The 11,571-nt window shown below is 51.2% G+C and overlaps 1 protein-coding gene across 1 annotated transcript; it reads left to right on the top strand.

The window, feature by feature from the left end:
* The first annotated feature begins 1,093 nt into the window (after positions 1-1,093).
* On the top strand, positions 1,094-8,989 carry TBXA2R (thromboxane A2 receptor). Its single transcript, XM_044658523.1, has 2 exons — positions 1,094-1,995; positions 8,407-8,989. The coding sequence occupies exons 1-2, from the start codon at positions 1,159-1,161 to the stop codon at positions 8,683-8,685; spliced, it is 1,116 nt and encodes a 371-aa protein (XP_044514458.1). The 5' UTR covers positions 1,094-1,158; the 3' UTR covers positions 8,686-8,989.
* The last annotated feature ends 2,582 nt before the right edge of the window (positions 8,990-11,571 follow it).

The raw sequence follows: 11,571 nt of genomic DNA on the forward strand, positions 1-11,571 counted from the left end.
TTTGCCTCAGTTTCCTCAATTGTGAAATGGGGATAATAGCATCTTCCTCACAGGGTTGTTGTGAGAATCAAATGAGATAATATTTATAAAGCATTAACCTAGTGATTGGCTCAGAGTAGGTGCTTAATAAAGGTTTATTCTCTCCCTTGGGAGCAAGAATTATTATTATAGCCGAAGTGTATAGGGCTTAAAAGAAAATCCTGGGATTCTGGTCTCCAAACTGCCTTTGCTTTCCAATAAACACACCCCACCACCCATCCTTCTGAGGGGTTCCAACAAGGAGACTTGGCTCCTACATTACTTTTTTTATTATTATTTTTTTAACCCTTAACTTCTGTGTATTGGCTCCTAGGTGGAAGAATGGTAAGGGTGAGCAATGGGGGCCAAGTGACTTGCCCAGGGTCACCCAGCTGGGAAGTGTCTGAGGCTGGGATTTGAACCTAGGACCTCCCGTCTCTAGGCCTGGCTCTCAATCCACTGAGCTACCCAGCTGCCCCCCCTACATGACTTTTTAACAAATCCTGTGTCCTAGCTTGGACTTGTTTCCCCTTTCTCTGCTCCAGACTTTCCTATCTGACATTTAAAATCTTTTCCTGCCTTTCTGGTCTAAACTTGATTGCCTTCCATGTACTCTCTAATCTAATCTCTCTGGCCTTCTTGCTGTTATCTCCATTTCCCAGCTCCACACCTTTGAACTAGCTGTCCCCCACGTTCTTCCTCCTCCCCTGGCTTGCTTAAAGACTCGACTCAAATCCCACCTTCCCCAGGAAGCTTTGCCCAATTCCTCACCTCTTCTCCCTCCCAAGAGCCTTCCTTGGGATGGTACTTTCCATTATAGCGTAGGTATATTAGTTATTTGCACCCATCTCCCGCACACTGGATGGTGAGCTCCCTGAGAGCAGGCACCAGCCTTCTTCCTTTCTTTGTCTTCCTAATGGCGCGTGACACCCAGAGCTCCGTAAATCCCTGGGCTCTCCCGAGCCGGCCCTGGAGGTCCTTCTGGGTCCTTCTGGCTGGCCCCTATAACTGATGTGTCTGTCTTACCCTCAGGGGCGCCCTCGGAGCGGACCCCAACGCGCCAAGCAGAAGCCACCCCACAGCCGTACGCCATTTCCGGAGGTTTTGGCGGGGAATGGGGCTGTGAGGCCTGCTTTTGCCATGTGCCTGCCAGGGAAGGTGGACCCATGTCCAATGCCAACCATCCAAAACGCCAGCACCGCCGCCCCCCTGGGCCCTTGTTTCCGGCCGGTGAACATCAGCCGGGAGGAACGGCGGCTCATCGCTTCGCCCTGGTTCGCTGCCACCTTCTGCCTAGTGGGCCTGGCCTCCAACCTCCTGGCCTTGGCGGTGCTGGCCGGTGCCCGGCGGGCCAACAGCTACCGGGCCCGCTCCTCCTTCCTCACCTTCCTCTGCGGCCTGGTGCTCACCGACTTTCTGGGGCTCTTTGTGACTGGCTCTGTGGTCGTCTCTCAACACGCCACCCTGTTTGACTGGGCCGGCACCGACCCCGACTGCCATCTGTGTAGGTTCATGGGGGTAGCCATGATCTTCTTTGGCCTGAGCCCACTCCTCCTGGGCGCCGCCATGGCGGCCGAGCGCTTCGTGGGCATCAACCAGCCTTTCTCGCGCCAAGGGGCTGCGCCCCCGCGCCGGGCCTGGGCCACCGTGGGGCTGGTGTGGGCGGCCTCCTTCGGCCTGGGGCTGCTGCCCGTCGCCGGCCTGGGCCGATACACCGTCCAGTACCCCGGCTCCTGGTGCTTCTTGACTCTGGGGTCCGAAGTGGGCGACGTGACCTTCGGCCTGCTCTTCGCCCTGCTGGGCACCTTCTCCGTGGGCCTCTCCTTCATCTTCAACACCATCAGCGTGGTCACCCTCTGCCGTGTCTACCATGACCGGGAGGCGGCGCGCCAGCGGCCTCGGGACAGTGAGGTGGAGATGATGGCTCAGCTGCTGGGCATCATGATCGTGGCTACCGTCTGCTGGATGCCTTTGTTGGTAAGTGGCTGGACAGACGGCCGTCTGTCTTCTGCCAGGGCTGGGGGGGGGGGGGCCCCCGGGACACAGGATGTCTGATCTGGGGGGGCCCCTAGGACACAGGATGTCTGATCTGGGGGGGCCCCAGGACACAGGATGTCTGAGCTGGGGGGGCCCCAGGACACAGGATGTCTGAGCTGGGGGGGCCCTCGGGACACAGGATGTCTGAGCTGGGGGGGCCCCAGGACACAGGATGTCTGAGCTGGGGGGGCCCCGGGACACAGGATGTCTGATCTGGGGGGCCCCGGGACACAGGATGTCTGATCTGGGGGGGCCCTAGGACACAGGATGTCTGATCTGGGGGGGCCCCTAGGACACAGGATGTCTGATCTGGGGGGGCCCTCGGGACACAAAATGTCAGAGCTGAGACGGACCTTAGAACAGAGAATTTCAGAGCAGGGAAGGGCCCAGAGATCAGTCGACATTTCAACTCCCCCAGAAAGGAGGAAGCCCAGAGAGGGCAGGATGTGACTTGCCCCAGGTCACAAGGTAAGTAAAGTAAAGGGCAGAGCCAGGGACCCCCCCCCCAATCCCCAAGTGTTCTTCCCAATACACCAGAGTGGCTGGGAAATTTCCTTGTCAGCTTGCTGGAAATCGAATCCCTTTTCTCGGTGTAATAAGTGGAGGATCTCAGCTGCTCCCCCAGCTCTCCAGCCCAGTTTTCTGTAAATTGAATAACCTGCCCTCAGGTGAGCTGGTTGTTTGGCTGGCTCAGTTTCAGGGAGCAGGGGAAAGGGGGGGCCCATGGGGGCGGTATTGTTGTCTAGTGGGTTTGCTTAAATGGAGGCCTGATGGCCAGCATCACTGTTACAGCTCATAAGTAATTCATCAGCCCCCTTCCATCTCAGAACTGTGCTTTAAAGGGGAGTAGTGGCTCGTCTGTGTGTAAAAGGGTGGGGGCCCCCTCAATTTCCCCAGATAGAAGACGAGAGGACTCCACTGGATGATTGATCGCTGGGGCCCTCGGGTCCAATTCAATGATTGAGTACCTGCTGTGTGCAAGGCAGGAGGCTCAGGGCTGGGGCGGCACCTACCATGGAAGGGTATCAAGTCTAAAGAGGGTGTTACAAATACCCAGAGAACCAATGGAAAGCAGAGTGTGAGAGAGCATTGGGGAGAGCCAAGCCTAGCACTAGGGGAAATTTGAGGACAGAGGGATCATTTGCACTTGGCAGCCAGGAGAGCAGAGGGGGCGCAGGGGGGTGCAGAAGAGGGCAGGAGGGAAAGCTTCAGGGTGGAGCCTCCAAACTGGGCCTTGAACAGATGAAGATAGTAGAAGGTAGAGGAGGGATGAGCAGGATAGAAGGGAAGGAATTATTTCAGCCATTTGGGGAGAAGGGGGAAGAAAGGCTCAGGAGAAGGTGGCAGGAGAGAAGTATTAGAAGATGCAGCTGGGAAGGCCAGTTAGAAATATGGGAGGTCATTGGCTGGGAGCCTGGGAGCTCCTGCTGGGGAAGGATGGAAGTTAGGGTTAGAAGGAAGAGAGAAGGGAAATAAGGGAGAGAGAAGGAGAAGAAGGGAAGGCGGGTGGCAAGGGGGAGTGAAATGAAGTCTAACTTCAGAGGACCTTTAAGGACCAGGGCCCTGAGTTTAAACTTTATTCAGTAGGCCCGAGGGAGCCATTGAAGCTTTTTGAAAAGAGGAGTGATCTGACCATAGAAAATATAAAGGAAGGGGCAGCTGGGTGGCTCAATGGATTGAGAGCCAGGAGCTGTATGACCCTCAGCTAGTCACTTGACTGCCATTTACTGCTTTTACCAATTACTACATTGACTAGCCCTTACTGCTCTTCTGCCTTGGAATCAATGCACAGTAGTGATTCTAAGATGGAAGGGAAGGATTTTTTTAAAAAGGAAATGTACTTGGACACTAATAAAAAGACAGGTTGAAGAGAGGGAAAAACTAGAGGGAAGAAACCCAATGAGAAGGATCTTAAAAGAGTTTAGGTGAAAAGAGATGAGAGACTGAACTGGGATAGTTTAAGTGAGAGTGGAGAGAGGAACCAAGGGCAGGAGATATCACAGAGGTAGAAAAAATGGGATTTAGCAACTGATTAAGGGTGGCCGGGTGGTACAGAGGATAGATTGCCCAGCTTGGAGTCAGGAAGACTTCTCTGGCCTTAGACACTTACTAGCTGTGTGACTCTGGGCAAGTCACTTACTAAACCCTAATCGTCTCTTAGTTTCCTCATCTATAAAATGAGCCAGAAAAGGAAATGGCAAATCACTCATGTATTTTTGCCAAGAAAACCCCAAACAGGGTCAGAAAGAGTTAGACACAACTGAAACCCTGAACATAAGCAACTGATTAGATGGATAGCATGAGGGAAGGCCTAAGAAAAGTCACAGAAAACATCAAAAGTTATTCCAACGTTGATTGAAAGGTTGGTGTTATAGTCACCAGGTATAGAGAAGTCAGGGGGAGAGGGAAGATGATGAGTTCAGTTTGAGTCTGAGGCACTATCAGAAGACCCATTCTGGGGTTCCTAGCTCCAAACGGAAGTTTAAAATGTAGAAATGGACTTCTGGGAAGAGGATGGAAATTACAGATATTTTGGAATCATCTGCAGAGAAGACTTGGAAATAGATAAGATCTCTGGAGAATACTCTGAAGAGAAAAGAGGGCCTGGTTAGAGCCTAGTGAGAATACCAGAGCCCGATAATTAAGAAGGAGTAACTGGGGGCTTTGCTCCAGGTAGGGTATCAAATTTAGAGAAAGCTAAAATGCACTTGCAACCTTTTAACATTATAGACACAGCAGAGTTTAACATACTTCATCCCTGTGGCAGCCACCCCAGAGGAGCTCCTCCTGGACCCAACCCAGCCTTGTTTTCATTCTCATTCTCTCTCTACCTCACCCAGGCCCCCACACTGGCCATTGTCCTTCGGGCCCTGGTGCCTGGGTCTGAGGGCACGAGGCATCTTGGGAGGTGAAAAATCAGTAGGCCACCTAGTGCCAAGGTTGTGATGGGGAGGTCTGGACCTGGAATCCCACCTCAGACACTTACTGCCCAACCATGGACAAGTCACTTAGCCACTGTGAACCTCAGTTTTCTTATCTGCTAAATGAGGGGGCTTCTACAGTCCCAGGATTCTAATCATACTCATAATTCTGGGCACCCTCTTTGCATCAAGGCTGGATGAGATCCAGGCCCAGCCATGAGATGATAAAGGACCTCTGCTGATACACTAAGGTATTAATCATGGGCTTGGGATTGAGCAGACATCCTCCCCTACTCACCATAATGGTCCTTCTATGGACAAATGTTCTCACAGAAAGAAAGAAAAATCACAAACCCATACGGTCTGGCCTCTACTGTGTGTAGGAAAGGGTCTGTGAACATCATCACCATCTTGTGATCCCCCATCCCTTAAAAAATCCATTTGAAGACATCTTTCATCCCATTTGTCCCTTAAACAATTGGAGCTACCCCAGGCACAAGAATGACTAAAAACCATGTTTTAGGGCTAGAAGAAAAGGATGAGGAACCAGAAAAGAAGAAAGAGAAATGATCAATCAGACAGATAGGAAGAGAACCATGAGACAGGGGTGTCGTGGAAGCCAAGAGACATGAGAGTATCAAGAACAACCCAACGTATTGCTGACGAGGGGTCAAGGAGAATGGGGGCAGAAAAAAGACCATTGAATATGCTGAAAGGAGACCTTGGAGAGAGCACTTTTGGAAACAGAATACAAAATGTCAGAGCTAGGAGGGTAATCGAAATCATATAATCCAATGCCTCATTTTGCAGATGAAGAAAATGAGATGCACAGAAAGGGAAAAGGGGGGTGACTGAATCACAGATTTCAGAGTAGGAAGAAACCTTCAAGGCCATTTGACCCAAGCTACAGTTGAAAAGAATCCCCTTTCCAACTTTTAGAAAGTAGCAGGGATATAAGCCAGATTGAGAGGGCCAGAGGAGTGGGTAGGTAGTGACAAAATAAAGGCAAAGAGTATATGTAAGATCTTGGATATTCCATATTCCTAGACCCCTCCCAGCTCTGACATTCTATGCCCTAAGAGCCACTCAAGCTCGGATGTTTGGGGTTCTCAAGTTTTCAAGAGTGCTATCCTGGACATCTTCAAGTGAACTAGGCAATGAAGATTGATGATGGGGAGGAAAATGTGACTAATTTCAAGTCTGGGCAAATGGGAGACAAGTCCTGGGGCGAAGGTCAGTCATGAGGCTAGGCATTTGAGTTATTCCTGTAGGAACACACAAACACCAGCTACCCTGCTCCTGTCTGTTTTTGTGGACCAGGTCCAACGAGAGAGTGTCCCAGGGGGCCAGCAGGGAAATGCACTTCCCAGCTATGAGCTGTAGTCGGGAAACACGATTCTTCCCCTGGGGTTCAGCTGGTGCCTGGGGTCCAGACTCCCTGCCTGCGGTGCCAATGTCTGGCACTGAAAACTCTAGGGACACCAAGTGAAGAGAATGAGTCGGGTATCATGTCCCTATCCTGACCCGCAAAGAACCTCTTCCATCCCCCCACTAAAATTTGAGCCCCCGACTTGGCTCTAATTCTATATAAATGCCTCATTTCTCTCAAAAACATAAACATATGTGTTCTACACACATGCTATGCACATAGGCCAGGTGACAATATTCAGGGGGACAAGCGGGAATGATCTCCCCCAATACCCCATTCATGGAGCTATGGAACCCTGTGGGTGATGGATTCTCAGACATGCCTCACTCTGTGTCTCTCTGTCTCAGTCTCTGTCCCCTTCTCTCCATTTCTCTCTCTCTCTCCCCTCTCTCCCTCTTTTGGTTTGTCTGTCTCTCTACCCCCTCCTCTCTCTCTCTCTCTCTCTCTCTCTCTCTCTCTCTCTCTCTCTCTCTCTCTTTCTCTCTCCCTTCCCATCTCCCTCCCTCTCTCTCTTACATATGCAAGTACATATATAAATATCTATATATCTATAAACACATGCATATGAATGATGGAACACAGAACCAGATGGGCTGCAGAAACGTTGAAGGGACCCATGATATTCTTCACCCTCTGTGACCATAAAGACACTAATGATGATAAGACCTAGGAAGGAGCTTAGCCAGGAGAATGTCTGATCTGGAGGGTCCTTAGGCCATAGAACAATAGAACACTGAATGTCAGGGCTAGGAGGAAACTTAGAACATAGAATACAAAATGTCAGAGCTAGGAGGGTAATAGCAATCATATAATCAGACCAACACCCCATTTTGCAGATGAGGAAAAAGAGGCCCACAGAAAGGAAGAGGAGGGTGACTGAATCATAGAATTTCAGAGTAGGAAGAAGCCTTCAAGGCCATTTGACCCAAGCTACACTTGGAAAGAATCCTCTTTCCAACATATGGAGACAGCAAGGTGACCTGGTGGCAAGAACGCTAGTCCTAGAATCAGGAAGACTCGTCTTTATGAGTTCAAATCCAGACTCAGACACTTGCTAGCTGTGGGACCCTGGACCGGTATCTGAACTCTGTTTGCCTCAATTTCTTCATCTGTAAAAATGAGCTGGAATAGGAAATAGTAAACTACTCTAGTGTCTGCACCAAGAAAACCGCAAAATGGGGCCACAAAGAGGCAGACGCTACTGAACTAACTCCATGATGATATTCCACCATATACAAATGATGCTACGGTTTTGTTTGAAGCACTGCAATATGAGGCGGCAGCCCACTGCTGGCTGAAGCAGGCCATTCTCCTAGGTTAATTCCCAGCTAATTATTAGGGTGTTTTTCTTTACATCTATCCTAAATCTGCCTCTTTGCAGCTGCATAGAAGCATAGATTCAGAGCTGAAAGGTACTTTCCGGATGATCGAGTCCAACCCCCTCATTTTATAGGTGAGGAAACTGAGGCCCAGAGAAGATAAATGAATTGTCCATGGTCACACAGATAGTAATGGCAGAGAGGCAGGATTTAAATTCCTATCCTGTCCACAAAACCAGTGCTCTTTACCCAGCATTCCTAGTTCTGCCCTCTGGGGCCAAGCAGAACTAATTTCCCTTCTCTAGACTTCCTACTCTATAGACCCAAGACTTGCCCAAAGTCACACAGCTAGGAAGTGGAAGAACCAGAACTGGAGCCCAGGTGTCCTGACACCCCACCCAAAGTTCTTCCCAAATACTTCCAGGGTCCTAAAGAAGGACCTTGGCAAAGTTAACCCCTCCTTCCCCAAGGAAGCATTCCAGAACATCTCTCAACCATGCAACAACCCAAACGAAGAAAATAGTCGACTTCTGAATGTGATGAGGCAGGGAGGGCTTCATGCTAGGATGTCATATACTGGAGTTCTAGCCCCAGTGCAGACCTCAATTTGGCCACATACCCAGGAATCTGCCATTCAGGGGTAGAGAGAGCACCCTGCCCAAACCATTGTTCTTCTTTGCAGGTCTTCATTGCCCAGACGGTCCTTCAGAGTCCACCTGTCATGCTCCCCAGTGGCCAACTGCCCCGTCCCACAGAGCATCTGCTCCTCATCTACCTACGCGTGGCCACTTGGAACCAGATCCTGGACCCCTGGGTCTACATCCTGTTCCGCAGGGCTGTGCTAAAGCGTATCTACCCTCGATTGACGGTCCAGCCGGTCCGGCGCTCCATCCCGTCTCTGGATCCCGCCATCCCCCAGTCTCTACAGCCCAAATGCACCCAGGAACTGAGGCTGCAGTAACCCCCACAAGAGAACCCAAGGCACAGAGGCCAGTCAGCACTGTTGGCAGGAGAAACACTGGGCTGTCCAAGAGCAAAGTCTGGGAGGGGGCTGGCACCAAGAACACCCAGATTTCAGGTTTAGCAAAGTTGAGCGGACATTGTGTTGTGGACATGTGAACAAGAGGGGTGGGGTAAGGATCCCTATCCTTGGGGGTCAGAGGAGGAGCCCCAGAGAGGTATCTGGGTTCAGCATCCCAGGCACCTGGTGACCTTGTCCTCCCCACTACACTCCTGCCCTCTCCTGTTAATTAAACTCCCTTGCCCACTCTCCCAGTTCTCCATCTGTCTGATCCAGTTAATGAAGTGTATGGGTGTGAGGGGGGAAGAACATCCAGGCAGGGTCTGGGGGAAGTGGAGGAGTAAGCACCCTGGCTCTGGTCATTTTCATGATGCCTGCTGTGAATGAAAGGAAAAGAGGGGCTGGTTCTGAGGATCCTGATGGGCCCTTGTGGCCTTGTCACCCCCATTTTATATATGAAGAAACGGATTCAAAGTAGGGGGACAGACTGTCCAGATCACAGAAGTAAAGAATGTCAAAGCTGGAATGAGATCTTGGATTATAAAAGAGAGAATCCAGGAGCTAAACCATAGAAACCAAAATCATTTTACAGATGGGGAGACTGAGTCTCAGAAAGGCAAAATGACTTGCCTAATGTCACCGGGTGAGTTGTAGGCAGAGCCAAAAACAGAACCCCACACCAGAGTTTTCTTGTTTTTTTCCAGGAAAGACACCTGGAAAGTCACCACCCACCGCTACCCCACCTCACCCCCAACCTTCTTTAGCCAGTAAGGACACATCCAGACACAGGAACTGCTTTTAATCTTCACATGCCTCAAAGTACAGGCAGAAGGAACTGGCTGAGCACTTGGGGGACCCAAATACCCCCTTTCCTCAATTCTGGATCCCCTTATGGGTCTTTGAGCCAAAGACTCAGCAGATACCAGAGCTAGAGGAAACTGAACCCCCTGTTTCTATCTGACCCCCATGGCTCCACTTGACCCAGGCACTCTGGGTAAAAGGAATAGAACCACTTTGGGGAGGGGTCTGAGACAGCCCACCCTGATCAGGAGGGGACTCACTCCCCTGAGGAGTAGGAGTGGCCCCCCAGATCCCAGAACGGGGTTTAGGTGGCCCTAAAGGAGGATTAGGGGGAGGACCTCGGGTTTGGGGGATGGGAGCCAAGGGGTTGTGAGGGGAACTGGGCCGGGGTCTGGTGCCCAGGCTGGGGGGGCCTTGTCGAGGGACCTGTAGCTGAGGGCTGGGGCCTTGAGCCAACTTCAAAGGGCTAACCGTTTGGGCTAGCTTTTGGGGTGCAGAGCTCTGAGCCTGTTTGGAAGCTGGGATCTGGGTGTCAACGGTCATGGCCAACTTCTGGGAACCAGAGCCCTGGGCTTGCTTTGGGGGGTCAGATGACTGTGCTGATTTCTGGGGATCTGAGGCATGGACTGACTTCTGAGGGCTAGTGCACTGAGCCTGTTTTGTGGGGTCAGAAAGCTGGACTAGCTTTTGAGGGCTAGGAAACTGAGTTTGTTTTAGGGGGTCAGAAGGCTGAGCTGGCTTCTGGGGGAGAGAAATCTGAGCCTGTTTGGGGGGATCAGAGTGCTGGTGGATAGAATACTGATCCTGTTTGGGGTCAGAAGATTGGGCTAACTTCTGAGGGCCAGAGCAATGAGCATATTTTAGGGGGTCAGAGGCCTGGTTTGGTTTATGGAAGCCAGAGAATTGAGCCTGTTTTGGGGGGGTAGATGGCCGAGCTGGCTTCTGGGGGGCAGAAAACTGAATTTGTTTGGGGGGATCAGATTGCTGAGCCAGTTTCTGGAGGGTAGATTGTTGATCCTGTTTTGGCTCAGAAGACTGGGCTAATTTCTGAGGGCCAAAGCACTGAACATGTTTTGGGGGGTCAGAGAGCAGGATTGGTTTCTGGGCACCAGGAAATTGAACCTGTTTTGCGGGGACAGAGGGCTGAGTCAACTTCTGGGAGCCAGAAAATGGAGCCTGTTTTGGAGGGTCAGTGGCCTGAGCAGACTTCTGGGAGGCTGAGAATTGAGCCTGTTTTGGAGGGTCAGTGGCCTGAGCAGACTTCTGGGAGGCAGAGTGCTGGGCCTGTTTTGAAAGGTCAGAAGACTGGGCTAACATCTGAGAGCCAGAGCACTGAGTATGTTTCTGGGGGTCAGAGAGCAGCACTGGCTTCTGCAGGCCAGAGAACTGAACCTGTTTTGAAGGACTAGAGAGCTGAGGAGGCTTCTGGGAGCCAGAGAACTGAGTCTGTTTGGGGGGATCTAAAGGCTGAGACAATTTGGGGGAGGCAGAGTGCTGGAATTGTTTTGGAGGGTCAGAAAACTGGGCTGACTTCTGAGGCCCAGAGGACTGAGCATATTTTGAAGGGTCAGAAGAGTGGACTGGTTTCAGGTGACCAGATAATTGAGCCTGTTTTGAGGGATCAGCGGTCTGAGCCAACTTTGGAAGAACTGCCTGCTGGGTCTGCTTTGGGGAGTCAGATGGCTGTGCTGATCTCTGGGGGGAAGAGAGTTGAATCTGTTTGGGAAAATCAGAAGACTGGGTTGGCTTCTGGGGGCCAGAGAATTGAGCCTGTTTTGGGGGATCAGTAAGTTGAGTTGGCTTCACTAGACCAGAGAATTGAACCTGTTTGGGGGGTTCAGAGAGCTGAGCCAACTTCTGAGGAGCAGAATGCAGGGCCTGCTTTGGAGGGTCAGAAGACTGGGCTGACTTCTGGGGGTCAGAGACTTGAGACTGTTTTGGAGGATCAGAAGACTGAGCTGGTTTCAATAATCCAGAGAACTGAACCTGTTTGGGGGCATCATAGGCTTGGTCTAGCTTCTGGGG

The sequence above is a fragment of the Gracilinanus agilis genome, chromosome 1 (assembly GCF_016433145.1).
Source record: "Gracilinanus agilis isolate LMUSP501 chromosome 1, AgileGrace, whole genome shotgun sequence".
NCBI classification, from domain to species: domain Eukaryota; kingdom Metazoa; phylum Chordata; class Mammalia; order Didelphimorphia; family Didelphidae; genus Gracilinanus; species Gracilinanus agilis.

What these genes read in the sequence shown, in the direction of transcription:
- TBXA2R (XM_044658523.1), top strand. Translation starts at nt 1,159, where the DNA reads ATGTGCCTGCCAGGGAAGGTGGACCCATGTCCAATGCCAACCATCCAA. An exon ending in TCTGCTGGATGCCTTTGTTG is followed by an intron (nt 1,996 to 8,406) that starts GTAAGTGGCTGG and finishes TCTTCTTTGCAG; the next exon opens with GTCTTCATTGCCCAGACGGT.